General features: G+C 44.5%; 2 protein-coding genes across 16 annotated transcripts in view; both read left to right on the top strand.

Annotated features, from left to right (window-relative positions):
* PRRC2B (proline rich coiled-coil 2B) overlaps nt 1–8,972 on the top strand; it is a 42,138-nt gene extending 33,166 nt beyond the window's left edge. For 4 of the 6 annotated variants that reach the window (XM_081967181.1, XM_081967178.1, XM_081967182.1 and 1 more), the window contains exons 27-32: nt 299–422; nt 922–1,147; nt 1,490–1,666; nt 2,391–2,482; nt 3,194–3,275; nt 3,865–8,972. In XM_081967181.1, coding sequence (XP_081823307.1) covers nt 299–422; nt 922–1,147; nt 1,490–1,666; nt 2,391–2,482; nt 3,194–3,275; nt 3,865–4,002 — 839 coding nt within the window. In that variant the 3' untranslated portion in view covers nt 4,003–8,972. Of the gene's footprint in view, nt 1–294; nt 423–921; nt 1,148–1,489; nt 1,667–2,390; nt 2,483–3,193; nt 3,276–3,864 lie in introns of all 6 variants that reach the window. The other 2 variants (XM_081967179.1, XM_081967183.1) reach the window with 2 other exon arrangements.
* Nucleotides 8,973–9,680: 708 nt separating this feature from the next.
* On the top strand, nt 9,681–18,525 carry POMT1 (protein O-mannosyltransferase 1). 10 transcript variants are annotated; one of them, XM_081967386.1, is made up of 8 exons: nt 12,993–13,186; nt 13,404–13,529; nt 13,734–13,843; nt 14,713–15,050; nt 15,151–15,257; nt 16,380–16,430; nt 17,150–17,296; nt 17,393–18,525. In XM_081967386.1, the coding sequence occupies exons 4-8, from the start codon at nt 14,716–14,718 to the stop codon at nt 17,488–17,490; spliced, it is 738 nt and encodes a 245-aa protein (XP_081823512.1). In that variant the 5' UTR covers nt 12,993–13,186; nt 13,404–13,529; nt 13,734–13,843; nt 14,713–14,715; the 3' UTR covers nt 17,491–18,525. The 10 variants fall into 10 exon arrangements, with proteins under 10 accessions (XP_081823514.1, XP_081823515.1, XP_081823509.1 ...); XM_081967388.1 differs by lacking the exons at nt 12,993–13,186; nt 13,404–13,529 and adding an exon at nt 9,681–10,136; XM_081967385.1 differs by lacking the exon at nt 13,404–13,529.
* The last annotated feature ends 285 nt before the right edge of the window (nt 18,526–18,810 follow it).

The following is an 18,810-nucleotide window of genomic DNA, read 5'->3' as shown; positions in this document are numbered from 1 at the left end:
CGTAGATCGAAGTTTGCGGGGAAAGGGCCCTTTAAGCCTGTGGCCTTTTGATGCTCTCCAAATGTGGACTTCAGCACCCAGAATCCCTCAACCCGGATGGCCACAGCTGATAATTTTGGGAGTTGAAAGGCCTCTTCTGTATATACATGGACTTCAGTGCCCATAATTCCTCAACTCATGTAGACGCAGCTGAGGATTCTGGGTCAAAGTCCTTCGATCTAAAGATGGCCTTGATGATGGGACCTTCCTATTTTGATTCCATCCTCGGTGTTTTTTGTTCTTTCCTCCTTTTAGGCAGCTGCCACTCAGCAGATTCCACTCTCCCTCCACACTTCATTGCAAGCCCAGGCTCAGCTTGGATTGAGGGGCGGGCTCCCCGTCTCACAGTCCCAGGAGATCTATAGTTCCATCCCTCCCTTCAGGTAACAGGATGATGAGTCCTTATCAAGTGGCCTAGCATCACCAATGAAGTCACCATTCCCGTTCTCCTCCAGTCTTCTTCTTCTCCTCCTCCTCCTCCTCCACCTCTTTTTCAAATGTAGCAATACATTTGAAAAAGCAATTTTAAAATATAAGAAAAGCCTTGTTGTTGTTCTTCTTCTTCCTCTATCATGATCATCTTCTTCTTCCGTCGTCGTCTTCTTCTTCTTTTTCTTCTTCTTCCTCCTCCTCCTCCTCTTGTCTTCTTCCTCTATCATCGTCTTCCTCTATCATCATCTTTATCCTCCTCTTCCTCCTCTATCATCATCATCATCATCATCATCATCATCTTTTTCTTCTTCCTCCTCCTCCTCCTCTTGTCTTCTTCCTCTATCATCATCTTTATCCTCCTCTTCCTCCTCTATCATCATCTCCTCCTCCTCCTCCTCCTCGTCTCCTGCTGCTCTTCAACCGTTGACACGATGCTTTCCTCTCCTCAAGGTCTCAGGTGTACATGCACCCCAGCTTGTCCCAGGCCAGCACGATGGTCTTGACGGGAGGCACAGCTTTGAAGGCGCCCTACTCCGCCTTCCCAGGGATGCAGCCATTGGAGATGGTGAAGACCCAGTCGGGCTCCCCTTACCAGCCTGTCAATGGCAGCCAAGCTCTAGTTTACGAGGGCCAGATCAACCAGGCATCCCAAATGATGGACTCACAGCTTCAGCAGGTCTGGATGGGCCCCTTGGCTATGGCTGTTTTCCTCAGAGTTTCAATTTAAGCAGTGGTTGGGCAAGGTTTGGAGTTGCATAGTTGTAGCAACTACTACAGTACTACTCAGCCTCAGCAAATTTGAGATTGTGGACTTCAACTCCCAGAATTCCCCAGGCAGCCTGCTTTAAGATGGGTGGGCTTCAACTCCCAGAATTCCTTTTTTGGACAGTAGGTTGACACCCACCCAACCCCTTCATTTTGACTGTCTTTCCTATTCAGTTTTTCTTTTTTTTAAATTATAGAAAACCCCCCCAATTGCTATCCTTCAAGTGTCTCCTCCTTGCTTATCTACCCACAGTTGACGATGTCCATTCCGGGCTCCCAGCTTCCGATGGCCCGTTACGGATCTGGCCAGCAACCTCTCTTGCTCTCCCAGTCCATGCACCTGCCCCAAGCCCAGAACCTGCCTGTTGGTGCCCCACGCAGGATCCTCTCGCCCAACTCCCAACCCTCTGCCCTGGTTCCAAACAGGGAGGTAAGTAGTGACTCTTCCTTGTGGGTGGGGTGGGGGTGGGGGCACTTCTATGTGAGTGGACACCTTTAAAAAACTTATTTTTTTAAAAAAGATTTTGAACCACACACATAAAAAAAAAACCCCAAATGTCTCTAACTTTCCCTTTTCTGCAAGGTCAAATAATTTAGCTGAACAGTAACAGAGTTGAAAGGGACCTTGGGGGTCATTTAGTCCAACCCCCTGCTCACGGAGAAGATCTGTACTAGCTGGTTTTTTTCTTCCCTCATTTTTTATTTCAAACAAAATTTTTTATATATGTTTGTTACATATTTTAACTTATTTTATGAACAAAGTATTGTCCCGGTTCGCCCCTCCCCCTTTACATCTTCTATTATGCATATTACATTTTACATCATATTTCCATTTTACATTTCAGTCATCTTATTTTTATTCCATATTCTCCCGCTTAATTTAATTTTTTTCTTAATATATAAACAATATCATTTTGCCTCTCAAAGTTAATCCAATTTAACATATTTCCATCTATTATTTTGTTTTACTATTAATAATACATATCCTCAAGTTTAATTTTATATAGTAAACATTTCATTTAATTAGTTATCCACAAGTAGTAAAAAGGATTTACTAGTAGACTAGAATGAACTTAGTAAATATAGCCAACAGTATATTCAATACAATTTCTGGGATACAGATTAAAGTCCCTCCCCTCATTTTTGTCTTCTAGCCTCCTCACATGGAAATCAAAGGATTCTCCTTTACAGACACTAAACAGAACATTGTGCCTGGGGGACCCATTCCATCTTCTCATACTTACAGGTGAAAAATGTTGGATTTATTTGACTGGGAATGAAGATGGCGGGTTTCCTGGTTGGCCCAATGCCCCCCCTCTCCCCAGCTGGCTATTTCCTCTCTGGGGTCCTTGGCGCTCTCTGAGCCTGTTGGTTTTCTTGCAGAAATTTCATGACCCAACTAGGTAACATCATCAGTGCTACAGCAACATCAGTAGCACTGATTACTGTCAACTCGTAAAGCATTCATGGTCTGCTCTCGAGTTGCCATGGACAGGAGGGGGAAGAACCGATGGAGCAACTCGGCAGCCACATTCAGAAGCACATTCCATGCACATCTTTCTCAAGGCTTTATTTCAGATTACCAGAGCCAGATTAGAGAATGTGATTTATGACACACCTCCTTCTCTGCCGTACCCTTCTTCTTCTCTTGCCCTCCATCGTTCCCAGCATTGGGCTCTTCTCCAGGGAGTCCTTCTTCCTTCTCATTAGGTGGCCAAAGTCTTTGAGTTTCCTCTTCAGGATCTGGTCTCCTGAAAGAACAGTCAGGGTTGATCTCCTCTAGGACTGACCGCTTGGATGGCCTTGCAGTCCAAGAGACTCGCAGGATAGTTCATAGCTTCGTTGAGCTACGCAAGCCCCTTTGCCATGACAAAGCAGTAATCCATAAAGGGGTGAATGATGGTTTATGTTGCGTTGTTTCTTATCTTCCACCACCATATCCTTCCCCTTTTCCCAGGCCCAGTTCTGCCAGCCCGAATGGGAAGTCCTCTGGATCGGCCGTCGGCATGAGCTCTGTACAAAGGCATTACATTCAACAGGTAAAGTTGGACATGGGTCCTAAGTGGCGGTTACACCAGCTCCCTTCTCAAGAACCGAGCTTGCAACATCAAAGCTGACTTTCCCCACAGAGGAGAAGGAGAAGGCCTCCTGGGAGATTCTGGGACACGAGAACCTCCTGGGTGTTGCAGGGTCCAGGACTTAATCTGTCCTTCTCTGTCAACCCCTCAGCGCACTCTGAAACTCTACGAAGGATTGTGGAGACGGCCTCAGGGAAGGAAGGGACTCCCTTGGACAAGGAAGGAATGGAAAGGGAAATAGAGGAATGGCAACTCAGTTCTGGGAAGAGGGGGAAGAGGAGAAGAAAACTCAAGACGATCTTCCTCTGATTGTGTCTTTCCTTCTCTCTCTCCCTTCTTTCCTTCATTCCCTTTCTCTTCTCTTTGTTCTCCTTTCTTTACTTACCTGTTCCTTTTTCCTTCCCTTTCTCTTCTCGTCTCCTTCCTCTCTTCCCTTCCCTTTCCATCTCTTCTCTCTCCTTTCCCCTTTCCCTCTCCCCTTCCCTTCCCTACTCTTCCTTCTTTCCTTCCCCTTCTTATTCTCCCTTCCTCCTCCTCCTTTGACTGACAGGCAAAACAGCGAGTGGATGAGAACAAAGGACTGGGAGCCGTGAAACTTCAGGATGCTCCTTCCGCTGGTCAGATGAAGCCAGTCCGTACAGGCGCCATCAAGCCTCAAGCTGTCAAAGTGGAGGAGAGCAAGGCCTAAACTCTGCCCCCCCCCACCTTCCCCGAAGATTGCCCGCAAGTCCTCCTGCTCAAGAGAACGAGAGAGAGAGAGAGAGAGAGAGAGAGAAGAGATGGAGGGAGAGAGAGGCTTCACAACCCACTTCCTTCCCTTAGGCAGCCTCCCTGCGGGGAGGGGGGGGTTCGATGCTCCCAGATGCTTTAAGCCGAGATGTTTTCTTGCAGCGCCATGGGTTCTTTTTCTTTCTTTCTGTCCTTTCCTTTTCGTCCTTGGTCTGCTTGTTTTTTTAAAAACAACGACGACGGCTCCATCAAAATTCAGCAGCATCCAAAGTCTCCTTTTGAATGTGTGGGTTCTGGAGTGGCTCCAGCCATTCTTTGTTTTTGTTTTCTCCACCTGAAGGTAGCAGAAAGCATTAAGGAGTTAAGCTTTTCCCGTAGCATAGTGGAAATCCTAAATTATCTCTTGTTCGCCTCCTGTGTTTTCTTCCTTTTTCCTTTCCTTTTTCCTTTCTTTTCCTTCCTCCATTCTCTTCATTTCCTCCTTCCTTCCTCCCCTTTCCTCCTCCTCCTCCTCCTCCTCCTCCTCTGCTGTCCTTCCTTTTCCCTCTCCTTCCCTAACTTCCTCCTCGATCCTCTAAGCCCTTCAGGGTTTTTATCTCCAAGCCCCCCAGGACCTTCTGTATCCTTCACTTTGTAGCTGAACTTCTCCATGTTCCCTTAGATTCCACCCCCCCCACCCCCCACCCCCGAGTCAATCGGAAGCAACTTCTTCCTCCTTCTGATTGACTCACCTGGAAAGGAAACATTTGCCAAATCCCCAATCATGTGTTTAGATGGACTTCCTCCTCTGCTAGGTAATTCCTCCATGCAAGTTGGTGATCTACCATGGCATTCCATCCAGCTTGGACCTCCGCTCTGTACCTGAAGGTCCTTTTCAACCATACATTCTCCCTCCTCCTCCTCCTTTTGCACTAAAGCTTTATAAATCAACCAAGACAGAAAATGCTATTTCCCTATTGCCCTGTTCCCAAATCTCCAACATGTGGAAGTCATTTTGAGATCTTCCCTAATTTTCCCCACCCTCCCCAAACCATGTGTTCACGGCTATTTTGTATGCAATTTATTTTCGTGACATTTTTTAGACAAGGAGCATGGGAACGTAAGCTTCTCCAGTGTTCAACTAAATCAGCTGCTTTTCTGGAGAAGTCATTTTTCAATCTGGAAGAGATGTGTGGACTTCAACTCCCAGAGTACTTCTCTTCCATTTTCCAGCTTAAATTCTGGGAGTTGAAATCCACACATTTTAACGTTGCTGAGGTTGAAAAACATTTGACTTCCAGGCATACTCTTACTTGATAGTGGTTTTCCTTTCGCTCTCCCCTGTACCCTCCTCTGTTCATCCTTACTCTGTGTTCCTTCCTTTGCTTTAGCTAATTCTTTTTTTTTTTCTTTCTAAGCTCTCTTTCACCCCTTCCATCCTATCTCACATCCAGCAGTCCGCGTCTGCAGAAAAAGAGCAAAAAGTATCTATTGGTAAACAAACCAGGACAGGTAAAAATAGAGGCTTTTTTAAAAAAAAACCCCTGCAAAGATCATTTAAAAAAATTTAAAAAAATAAACAACTATAACATGCAGGGTTTTTATTTTTATTTTTGACAATTTTTCTTCTCTCCCCTTCCAAACCCAATATTGAAAAATTACAAAACACCTTGTTGCATGATCGTTGTTTGAAACATAGATGAGTAGGGGAGTTTTGCATATGGGTGTTTGTTTGTTTTTAAGAGGTAGAAAAAATGCAGGAAGTCATCGGTAATCTTCCAAATGTTGTCCTGGCTAGACAGGTTTGGCCACAACCATCGCAAGTGGCTGGGAGTCCGAGCAATTCTTCCTTTTTTTTTTAAAAAAAAAAATGTAGCCTGCTGCTTTAGCTAAGATGTTTTGGCAATTCCAAACACCACATTCTGGAAGAAAAGAAAAGAACACAAGGCAAAAATTCAGAAGCAGACAGGTTTGGACTGGCTTGCTGTCCAAAAGAGGTGTTTTTGAATTTCGAATTCCGGTAGCCGTCAAAATGGCCTTTTTAGTATTTGTAATTCGGCGAGAGCTTTTTCAGTAAAGTTGGCATTGTCAGTGTGCGTTTGAGATCCCTTCCCAACCATCTCCAGGGGTTTAAAAATCGGGCTTTTCAATAAAATAGAGGGACACGGTGTCTCAGTGGCTGAGACACTGAGCTTGTCAAGCCGAAATGTCGGCGGTTCAAATCCCTAGCGCCACGTAACAGAGTGAGCTCTCGTGAACTTGTCCCAGCTTCTGCCAACTAGCATTTCGAAAGCACGTAAAAAACGCAAGTAGAAAAAAAAAAGAACCACCTTTGGTGGGAAGGTAAGAGCGTACCGTGCACCTTCGGCGCCTAGTCATGCCAGCCACATGACCACTCAGATGTCTTCAGACAGCTCTGGCTTTTCAGCTTTGAAACAGAGATGAGCAGCGCCCCCTAGAGTCGGTAACAACTAGCACTTATGAGCGAGGGGAACCTTTACCTTCAATAAAATAAAGAGCATTGCTGGGGAGAGGGGACATTTTTTAAATTAAAAAAATGTGATTGAAATTTGGGGTGGGACAGAACTCTACTGCTTGTAGTCATTTGGAGTTTAGTAATTTTTCGATATTTGCCTTTGGAAGTCTGCCAAAATTTCCGTGCATTTTGAACCCTGGTTTTACTCCCTGTAATTCCCAACCCTCTCTTTCTTTTTCCTTTTTCTTTTTTGCTTCCTTCTATGCTTCTGCTTGAAAAATATTGAAAGGTGCAGAATTTCTCACACAAAACGCCTCGAAAAACATTTGGATTTGTCCCGGCCAAGCTCCGTGCAAAAATTAAACAAATTGCGATTGTGGCATAATTGCTTTGCTTTTCCTTTTAATTTTTCCCTCCCTCTATGCAAAGATTTAGCAAATTGCAATCCTGTTCTTTTAATGGTGTAACTGCTTTGTGCCCCGGGTGAGTTGTTATTTTTATATATATATATTTTGTCTGGCCAAATTTTTTGGCTGTTGGTCTTTCAAGTTGCGAGGCAGCTAGATTGATTGTTAGATGTAAAAGAGCATCATAAACTCTTAGCATAGACATTATCAAGAGATTCCTTCTATCTGCCTTTCAGCTGTTTTCTTCCACTCCAGCAAAAATTTAAAACACTAGAATTTATTTATACGTATTTGATGTAGGTGACAAGAATTAAATACTTTTCTGATCTATTTATATAATGTCTGGATTTATTCTACGCAGGTCAGGCTGAAAAAGAGTGTGTAGATTTTTTTCTATTTTATCAAAAGTCACTTTCGATTCTAAAGCTTTTTAATTGTAGGCGTTTAAATTTTGGCTCAATCTTCTTGCTTTATTTTTGTCTGCTGGAACCCCAGACTCGTTGGCTCACAATATTGTGACGTTCTTGAAAGAAAAGTAAACCCATCACTGTTTCCTTCACAAATTCAACAACAATTTTGGGTGCGTTTTGGGGAAGGAACACGTGTGAACCCTAAGCGGCAAGCAAAATGTTTTCCCTACCTTATTTCAGGATGCAGCCACTGTGATTTTGGCGTCCAACCGACATGCCGGTAAGAAAAAGAGGGAAACAATTTTGCACAAGCAATTTTCTCCTGCATAAACACCAAAGGTTGGATATTGAGATTGGATCGCATCCCAAGATTGCTCCTGTCAAATTTCAGCTCTGCAAAATGATATTCGGGGGGGGGGGAGGGGGAAATCAGAACGAAAGAACAGTCCGTTTATAAACCAGAAACAAACTAATAATCGCTTCTTTTGATCATAATTTTTTTTAAAGCACCAGTTTTCAGCTGAAGTTGTGTTTTCGTTCTGCTACATATGTCTGTCTACATATGTCTGTAAATAGAATTTTAATTCTGCATCTCACCACTTCCTCTCTTGCATTTCGAGGCTGGCTTAATTATTTTTCTTCCCCCTGTAAAAACTCTGAAAATTGTTCTTTAAACTGAAGTGTGAAAGAGAGAAAAAGGGGGAGAGTAAAGTTTTAAAAATAAACTGAGACATATTTATAGGTCATAGTTAACATAGGGCTTTTTCCTTGCCTTCTGCAAAAAGTCCCTCCATATTCCTGGCTCCTCTTATTTTTTTCAGAGAATTTTAGATGGAAAAGACCCATCAGCTTAAAAGTTTATTGTTAGCCACAAGATCTTTGCATGCTATTTTAATTCCTCCCCCTCCCCCCTTCCTTTGTGTCCTTTAGCCTTCAGTGTGATGCAGAAATACTCTTTCCATGTCACAATCAAAATATGGCAGGCAGATTTAATTTTAATTAGCCTTCCTCCAATCGCTAGCTGATTCAAAGCGCTTGGCTTTAATTTGTCCTGTGGCTTTTTATGAGCATTTTTCGGCAGAAATGTTGGACTGAAAATTGTGGGTTTTCGTAAGCGCTAATACAACACTTGGTCATCGACACAAGGCTGAACTGCTTAAAGTCCGTCAAGGATGATCAAAAGAAGCTGAATAAGATGGTGTTCATAGCAAAATTTTCTTCTCTCGTCCTGTATAAATCACATCTTTTTAAATTTTATTTTAAAGATGGTATCGTACCTGTTCATGTTTTAATCTTGCAAACCTGTACAGTAAAACTTTTTTTTTTGTTCTTTTGTTTTGTTGGGGGGGTGTGCTTCTGTGTTTTGTCTTCTCATGTAGAGCAGGTATTTTTCAAAGGGCAAACGGTGAAATACAATTGTAGACACACAAAAACATTTTAAAATATTTCGGAGAACTGCCGAACCTGTTAAAAAGACAGTTCTCGTTTGCCCTTTTATGGGGTTGTTTTTCTTTTTTGGGTTTTTTTTTTTTTGGTTTATTTTTTTGCCCCGTTTGTATTGTTTCTCCTTTCAAATATGTGATTGTATTAGCTCTTTCCATACGAAAGATTATCCTTATTTAAATTTAAAAAAAAATAAAGAAATAAAGAAAAGAGAGACCATTTCGTGTCGTGCTTGATTGTCCAGTTTTGCAGAGGCGGGAGTGAAGAATGCAGTTTGAAGAGATGTAGGTGCAAAACGCCATTTTTGTTGCGGAAAAAACACACACATAAGATCGTGTTGTGTAGCTAAAAGTCTGTAGAGATTCTCAGTAATCCAAGAAAGTGGACTTTTATTGTTTTTGTCTCCTGAAAAAGCACTTTTGGGACAACCATGACCTGAATGACTGAGAATCTCTACAGACTTTTAGCTATATATTTTGGGACAAACACTTTTGAATGGTGTGGGAGCAGGAATGGATTTCCAGAGGGGAAAAATTGCAGACTACAGGAAACAGGAGCATCACTCAGGTGACCCTGAGGACACAGACAAAACTCCAAGGGCTTCAACTACCCTCTAAAAAGGATGCCAATGACCAAGCTGTCTGCAAGTAATATAGATCCTTCCATTCCCCACCATCCAGTCAGAACTGAATGAAGCTTCTCAAATGAGAAGTGAAACGTCTTCCAAAGAAAAACAAAGTCCAGTTGCCTCCTGAAAAAGCACCTTTGGGACATCTATTCAACTGCCCCTCTTAAATTCAACAATTTGCATTCTGTTTATCCCGTTGCCATACATCATTGCAAGGAATGCAATCAGCATAGTGCAAAGCCAGATTTCACTATGGCGAATGTGATACTTCCAGAATAGAAAAATAATTTTAAAATAAATTTAAGGAGGCCCACTTTATTAGGCGGTCATTTGCTCCGCTTTAAATAACGGCAGAAATTGGGTAATGGAAATAGATTTGCAGTGGGAGATGTGTAAAACCAGGAATTCTGGGGCCTGTAGTTTCCCTGGAAACCGACCCGGTTGCAAATGGTTAGACGGGGTGGGGTGAGCGAGAGCCCATGGGCTGCTCTATGGTTTCTTGTTCCTATGGCAACCGTCCGGGTCCGTGATGTCACCTCCGGTCCTGTCTTCCTGCCTTCTGCACGGTAGAGGAGTAGAGCGGACTACATGTTCGCGTCCTTTATCACCCCCCTTTATCATTGGTATGTCCCATCTCCGCCGCCTGAACACAGGCACGAAAGCGAGCGCATTCCTGGAAAAGGGGGAGAAGGGCGGTGAGAAATTAAGGCGGTTGAACCAAGCAGGCGAGCCAGAAGCAGAAGGGATCGGGTAAGTTTCTCGAAATAATCGGGCAGACAGTGAAAGCAAACCCCCGGGTATTAATATCGATAAGATTTATACACAAATATTTTTACCAGGCGTGCATAGCCAGCCGGAGTGTAAAAGAAGAACGGGTTGGTGCAAAAGATGGACGCAGAGAGAATTAATTGCTGGAGAGAGTTTGCTATGGAACAGCAGCCGTTTAAAAAAAATATTTTTCAGCCAGAGCAGGGAAGGGAAGCATGCGCACTCACTTTATAGAGCACAGCGCCGTCCCGTGGCGAATGAATGAACAGCAGCCTTTAAAAAAAATATTTTTCAGCCAGAGCAGGGAAGCGAAGCATGCGCGCTCACTTTATAGAGCACAGCGCCGTCCCGTGGCGAATGAATGAACAGCAGCCTTTAAAAAAAATATTTTTCAGCCAGAGCAGGGAAGCGAAGCATGCGCGCTCACTTTATAGAGCACAGCGCCGTCCCGTGGCGAATGAATGAACAGCACCCTTAAAAAAAAATATTTTTCAGCCAGAGCAGGGAAGGGAAGCATGCGCACTCACTTTATAGAGCACAGCGCCGTCCCGTGGCGAATGAATGAACAGCACCCTTTAAAAAAAATATTTTTCAGCCAGAGCAGGGAAGCGAAGCATGCGCGCTCACTTTAGAGAGCACAGCGCCGTCCCGTGGCGAATGAATGAACAGCAGCCTTTAAAAAAAATATTTTTCAGCCAGAGCAGGGAAGCGAAGCATGCGCACTGAGTTTCTAGAGCACAGCGCCGTGCCGTGGCGAATGAATGAACAGCACCCTTTAAAAAAAATATTTTTCAGCCAGAGCAGGGAAGCGAAGCATGCGCACTCACTTTATAGAGCACAGCGCCGTCCCGTGGCGAATGAATGAACAGCACCCTTTAAAAAAAATATTTTTCAGCCAGAGCAGGGAAGGGAAGCATGCGCACTCACTTTATAGAGCACAGCGCCGTCCCGTGGCGAATGAATGAACAGCAGCCTTTAAAAAAAATATTTTTCAGCCAGAGCAGGGAAGCGAAGCATGCGCACTCACTTTATAGAGCACAGCGCCGTCCCGTGGCGAATGAATGAACAGCAGCCTTTAAAAAAAAAATTTTTCAGCCAGAGCAGGGAAGCGAAGCATGCGCACTGAGTTTCTAGAGCACAGCGCCGTCCCGTGGCGAATGAATGAACAGCACCCTTTAAAAAAAATATTTTTCAGCCAGAGCAGGGAAGGGAAGCATGCGCACTCACTTTATAGAGCACAGCGCCGTCCCGTGGCGAATGAATGAACAGCAGCCTTTAAAAAAAATATTTTTCAGCCAGAGCAGGGAAGCGAAGCATGCGCGCTCACTTTAGAGAGCACAGCGCCGTCCCGTGGCGAATGAATGAACAGCAGCCTTTAAAAAAAATATTTTTCAGCCAGAGCAGGGAAGCGAAGCATGCGCACTGAGTTTCTAGAGCACAGCGCCGTGCCGTGGCGAATGAATGAACAGCACCCTTTAAAAAAAATATTTTTCAGCCAGAGCAGGGAAGCGAAGCATGCGCACTCACTTTATAGAGCACAGCGCCGTCCCGTGGCGAATGAATGAACAGCACCCTTTAAAAAAAATATTTTTCAGCCAGAGCAGGGAAGGGAAGCATGCGCACTCACTTTATAGAGCACAGCGCCGTCCCGTGGCGAATGAATGAACAGCAGCCTTTAAAAAAAATATTTTTCAGCCAGAGCAGGGAAGCGAAGCATGCGCGCTCACTTTATAGAGCACAGCGCCGTCCCGTGGCGAATGAATGAACAGCACCCTTTAAAAAAAATATTTTTCAGCCAGAGCAGGGAAGGGAAGCATGCGCACTGAGTTTCTAGAGCACAGCGCCGTCCCGTGGCGAATGAATGAACAGCAGCCTTTAAAAAAAATATTTTTCAGCCAGAGCAGGGAAGGGAAGCATGCGCACTCACTTTATAGAGCACAGCGCCGTCCCGTGGCGAATGAATGAACAGCACCCTTTAAAAAAAATATTTTCAGGCAGAGCAGGGAAGCGAAGCATGCGCACTGAGTTTCTAGAGCACAGCGCCGTCCCGTGGCGAATGAATGAACAGCACCCTTTAAAAAAATATTTTTCAGCCAGAGCAGGGAAGCGAAGCATGCGCACTCACTTTATAGAGCACAGCGCCGTCCCGTGGCGAATGAATGAACAGCACCCTTTAAAAAAAATATTTTCAGGCAGAGCAGGGAAGCGAAGCATGCGCACTGAGTTCAAAGAGCACAGCGCCGTGCCGTGGCGAATGAAGGAACAGCAGCCCTTAAAAATTTATTTTCCACATTACAGGGTCGCGATAGTTTCTTTAAGCGACATTATTGAGAGAATCATTTGCTCCGCTGTAAAAAACGGCAGAAATTGGGTAATGGAAATAGATTTGCAGTGGGAGATGTGTAAAACTAGGAATTCTGGGGCCTGTAGTTTCCCTGGAAACCGACCCGGTTGCAGATTGTTAGACGGGGTAGGGTGAGCGAGAGCCCATGGGCTGCTCTATGGTTTCTTGTTCCTATGGCAACTGTCCGTGTCCGGACTTAAACATTTTATTTTCCACATTACAGGGTCGCGATAGTTTTTTTAAGCGACATTATTGAGAGAATCATTTGCTCCGCTGTAAATAACGGCAGTAATTGGGTAATGGAAATAGATTTGCAGAGGCAGATGTGTAAAACCAGGAATTCTGGGGCCTGTAGTTTATCTGGTATCCGACCCGGTTGCAAATGGTTAGACGGGGTGGGGTGAGCGAGAGCCCATGGGCTGCTCTATGGTTTCTTGTTCCTATGGCAACTGTCCGGGTCCGTGATGTCACCTCCGGTCCTGTCTTCCTGCCTTCTGCACGGTAGAGGAGTAAAGCGGACTACATGTTCGCCTCCTTTTTCACCCCCCCCCCATATCATTGGTATGTCCCATCTCCGCCGCCTGGACACAGGCACGAAAGCGAGCGCATTCCTTGAAAAGGGGGAGAAGGACGGTGAGAAATTAAGGCAGTTGAACCAAGCAGGCGAGCCAGAAGCAGAAGGGATCGGGTAAGTTTCTGGAAATAATCGGGCAGACAGTGAAAGCAAACCCCCGGGTATTAATATCGATAAGATTTATACACAAATATTTTTACCAGGCGTGCATAGCCAGCCGGAGCGTAAAAGAAGAACGGGTTGGTGCAAAAGATGGACGCAGAGAGAATTAATTGCTGGAGAGAGTTTGCTACTTTGCACGCTCCAATGCTGGTTTGTGGTGTTTTAACAGGCATTGTCGCACGATATAAGGATTGATGGGTATTTTGCGAACGCTGATGCTTCATATTGTGGTTGGTCGTTCAGTCAGCTAGATAGAACAGAAGAGATAGAATAACAGAGTTGGAAGAGCTGTATTGTAAGTAAACATATTCCTGGAACCTAGACGATACGGCATTAAGTAGAAAAGGGGCAGAAGAGGGGGGGGGAGTAGAAAAGAAAATAATAGCATATAAGTATACATTCAAAAGTAAGATACAAAGCGGGGGGCGGGGCATTATCAGGATAGATTTGAGAAGGAAAGGGCACCATGAACGATACCAAGTTATTTTTGTCTTTGCAGAAATGCCACCCCAAGAAAATAACAATTAACAGCTGGAAGAGATACCTACAACAACCGAAAAAGAAAGGAAGAGAGGAGGAGAGGAGAGGAGGAAAGGAAGGAAGATAGAGGTGAGAGCAAGATGGAAGTAAGAGAGAGAGAAGGAGAAAGGGTAGGAAGGGAGAAGCAGGGGAGTGGTAAGAGAAGAAGGAATGTAAAGGAGAGGAGGAAGGGAGGAAGTAGAGAAGGAAGAGAGGGAGAAAAGAAAGGCAAAAATAAGGTGGTTTTAAAACAGGCGAGGGATGGTAAACAAAGCAACCCAAACAGTATGTTTTAATCCTGTAAACAGAACGTCAAATGCATAAGAACGATGAATGTAAAAAAGAAGAATAACTATGTGAAGGTATGCCTATAATTTTATGTAAGAAAAAAAAAAGTCTGGAGTAAAAAACAAACCATGTTCCAATATATGTGGATGCCATACATTTAGTAGACTAAAAATGTCGGTATCAACAATGGCTTTTCCGGGAATTAAAACAAAACTTTTCTTTCCGTCTGTTTATAAAGACCGTCTGCGGAAAACCTCACCGTTGCGTTTTTAAAAGCTTTTAATCTAAACACATAAAAGTATTTATTATTCACTCCACCTTTTGGCATGTGAAAAAGCCCTTGAAAATAAATTGAGATTAACATTAATCGAGTTGTCACGGCGGACAATGGAGCTCAGACGGAATCGTGGCTGAACGGACGAATAGAAGTAAACCACTAAATTTGGCTTCGTGCTACATCGTTCTTCTGTTACAAAAGATAGTTTGCTACTTACAGCCCTAATTCAGCCCAAAACTTTAGGTGCCAGTTGCTAAAAGTCAGTTTTGCCTCCTTTTGTGACCTCGCTTGGCACAGATGGTAAGTGAATCTCAGAGGTTAAATGAAAATCACTTAATAAACCACGTTACTAATGTAACAACAGCAGTAATTCAATTATCACCATTTTTCACAGTAAATGACCGTTGCAGCACTCCGACCCGGTCGTGATCAAAATCCAGAGGATTGGGCGCTGACTCAAATTTATGACGGTCGCAGTGGCTCCCGTGATCACATATTCCCCTTTTATGACATTACGACAAGCAAAGTCCATTGGGAAAACCAGATTCAGTTAACAACCCGAGTTCCCAATTTAAAAACTGCAGCGATTCACTTAACGGCCGTGGCAAGAAGAGTCGTAAAAGGGGGCAAAGCTCACTTAGCAAATTTCTCACTTGGCAACATACTCAATTGTGGTCGTACGTCAATAACTCTCTGTAACTACAACGCTTCTTGTTTTGGAATTGAAATCCGGTGAGTTTTATCTGTTGGGGTGACACATCCAATTGTTTGAAGGGTTTGATGAGAAATATATATCTCTTTTAAAAAATTTTATTTTATTGCATTATTCCAGTTTCGATGAAGTTTACTACGGCCAGTTCCTCTCCTTGTACACGAAGCGGATATTTTTCATAGATGATAGCGGACCGCCATTCAGCCACATGCTTTTCGCTCTCGGAGGTATGGGAATTTTCAAATAATTCATCCCGCAATAACAAACAAAGGCACTTCTCCCTACTCTCTACTGTCGGGAATTGGAGTAATATTAGGCCACCTACAACCTACGCCCGGCCATTTTGGCGAAGGGGGCTGGGTTTCAGGAGGCCAAAAACGCTGTATTCGGTGTGTATAAGACACACCCGTATTTTCAGCCTCTTTTTTTTTTTTTTAAAGAATTTTATTAGTTCTTACAAACATTTACGGGAAGGGGTAAATAGGTATACAAAAATTTTTGACAGTTACATCGTGCGAAAGGTAGAAATCCCCCCAAATCTCTCAACTTTTACAGAAGAAAAAACCAAAAAGTAAGAGATCAACATTGGCAGCATTTTGTTTTACATTGCATCAACCATATATTCAATCATCTCATGTCACTTCCAACAATTAAATTATATCAACAATTGCAATAATGTTTGAAATATACTTATTTTTGTGACCCGAGTCTTTTCAATATCGCTTCCTCCCCGCTGTCTTCTGGCAGAGCCACGGCCCGTCCCTCCTTCACATCTTGCGTACTGTCCCCTGTCAGATTTTCAGCCTCTTTTTTGAGGGAGAAAGGTGCATCTTATACTCCGAAAAATACGGCAGTCAAAACTTGAGCCCCGAGGCCATGACATTCCTGCCCTTATTAAGGGTTTTATATAATGGAACTCCCGTTGTTTCCTTCGGGGATATCTTCCTCTTCCCCTTTTTTGATAGTCATAATACCTGAATTTCATAATTTATGCATCCAGCTTTGTTCCCGGGCAGGAGTTTAAGGTATTCTAATATTTTAGGACCCTCGGTTCAAACATTTTTATTATGAAGCGTTTGTGCAGTTTTACGTATTATCTATTTTCTATTTTTTTTTATTTTTGTTGCGCGCCACCCAAAATCCACGGCAGTGGAACATCGGGGCTATATGTCAATTCAAATTTGAACCGATTACTGCGTTTGTCAAAGTTTACAATATGTGTGTAGTATCTAGATGGAGAAGGGGGAGGGGGCGGGAATCGATGTATCGCTGGAAAAAAATACGGATGCAGTCAGATCTTTAATTTAAGTTTTGACCATGGACAATTTATTTTTCTCTTTCTTTTTCAGGTTATTTAGGGGGATTTCATGGAAATTTTCTGCGGAACAGGATAGGAGCAGGTAAAGCGGTTTATGATTCACCCTCCAGCTAAACTGTTTTCAAACTAGAGCGTGGGGGGAAATAAAGGAAACTATAATGCTAGGGACCCGGCGGCTCAGCGGCAAAGATGCTGAACTCGTTGATCATAAATGTTGGCCGTTTGGCGGCTCAAATCCCTAGTGCCACGTAACAGAGTGAGCTCCCGTGACTTGTCCCTGCTCCCAGCTTCTGCCAACCTAGCAGTTCGAAAGCACGTGAAGAAATGCAAGTTGAAAAATAGGAATCACGTTTGGTGGGAAGGTTCCATGCGCCTTTGGTGTTGAGTCATGCCGGCCACATGACCACAGAGACGTCTTCGGACAGCGCCGGCTCTTTGGCTTTGGAACGGACATAAGCATCGCCCCCTAGAGGTGGGAACAGCCAGCACATATACGTGAGGGGAATCTTTACCTTTATAATGCTAAAGGCGAAACGGTCAGAGGGCGGTACTGCAGTCTACTTCTGCTGGCTGTCATCTGCCTGCAATTTGGCAGGTCGAATCTCACCAGGCTCAAGGCTGACTCTGCCTTCCATCCTTCCGAGCTCGGTAAAACGAGGACCAGATCGTTGGGGGCAAAAGTCTCACTCTGTAAACTGGTTAGAGAGTGTTGTTAAGCACCGTGGAGCGGCATATAAGGCTAAGTGCTATTGCTACGCCTGTATTTTTGGTTGGTATTGATTTTCCACGATTCTATCCTAGAATACAGCTCCAATGTGCCCATCTGGGCTTTGCGGCTGCTACCAGCCACAGCCGGTGGCTTAAGCATCCCCTTGGCATACCAAATCCTGGTCGAGTTGCATTTCACCCATTTCTTCGCCCTGGGTGCTGCAGTCCTGATTTTACTTGGTAAATAAGATCTCGTTCCTTTCAATCCTCTGTTGATGCCATCCTTGTCATTTGTAGAGTCTCATCCTCCTTTTTTTACGCTTGTCTCTTTGTCAGACAGATCCAGGCTTTACAAGAGCACGCACAGCGCTTTGGTAGCGGCCCGGACGTCTTCCGTCTACCTGACGTACCACACCTTCCGCCCGCTCACCTAAGGAGAAACGGCACTCTCGAAATCCGAGTCGCAGGCTCCGTGTCGGAAGGATAGCTGATCCGCAAACGCCGACCAAGCCTGAGAGAAACGGACGGCGGAGACGACATCTGGGATCGGATGACCAAGAAAAATAGAAAAGAATTCATACGAAAGATTTATTCCATTTTTGACCAGAAAACCGTATTGTCCAATTTGAAATGCTTCCCCCCCCACCCCCGTTTTTCTTGCACATGTAAAATTTATTCCAAAGGATAGCAATGTAGTCGGACAAGGGAAATAAGAGACCCTTTTGCTCACTCAGGACAGAGAAAAAGGGCGTGGAAAGAGCGCAGAGGCCTGGCCGGACAGAGACTCCTTCTACGGGTATAGGATTGTATTGTATTTGCGCATAACCTTCTCGGAGCCGAGGGCTTCCCATGGAAGAATAGCCGAGCAGGGGTGGGATCGGTTTAACAACCGCTTGCACAATTTAGAGAATACTTACCTTTCGGAACGCTGCTTGGGAAGGAAAACAGCGGAGGCACGGCAATCCACCGTGCCGCGTGACTCAGTTGAGAAAATACATGTAGGCGGAGGTGAGGGGTAGGTCACGGCTAGAACCTGTCAAATTCCACCCGACCCGCTTGCGAGGGTTAGAAGCACCAGCTTCAGGTACGGTAGGACGCATCCATCCGACCAGCAGGGAGTCCCGGGAAGGCCGGGAAGCCAGGCAGTGGGCAGGCTACACCGGACTCACTCGGCGTCAACCCTGAAGCGATTCTGGCCGAGACCACCTAGCAGGCTTCAGGGTGGCTACAGGGCAGAAGAACGGGCGGGGAGGGGTGGGAAATACATAGCTGCGTTTTTATAGTCAAAAGCGGAGTAAAAAAGCGGAGCGGAGCAACCAAGCAGACACCCGGCACTTGGATCTGACCATGGGGGAAAAGCGGGGAAGTTTCACTCGACATTAGCTGAAAACGGCAGGAACTTTCAGAGCCGGTTTTCACAACTCATACCAATTTCAAGTATCAAATAAAGCTTTCGACCTGTCTTTGAATTCTGATTTACACGGTGCATTAATTGGAGCGTTGACACAGGGGTCAAGGGAAGAAGAAGCGGACCGGGCGTTTCGGACCAACGTGCAGCCCCCGGGAAGGTCGGAGGGCACGCAGAAGCAGGGTACCAGGTCGTCTTTTCCTCCTCTGGGTGCAAAACCATTGATTTATAATAACAGCAAGAAGTAACAACCATTTTTAAGCGTAGGAAGGGAACTTCACCAAGACAAGACAAAGAAGGAACAGCAGTTTTTAAAAATGTTACCTTTCCACATTACAGGGTCGTT

This window comes from Natrix helvetica (assembly GCF_964273705.1).
Source record: "Natrix helvetica genome assembly, chromosome: 15".
NCBI lineage: Eukaryota > Metazoa > Chordata > Lepidosauria > Squamata > Natricidae > Natrix > Natrix helvetica.
The sequence above is the reverse complement of the archived record's forward strand: the minus strand, read 5'-3'. Positions and strand labels throughout refer to the sequence as shown.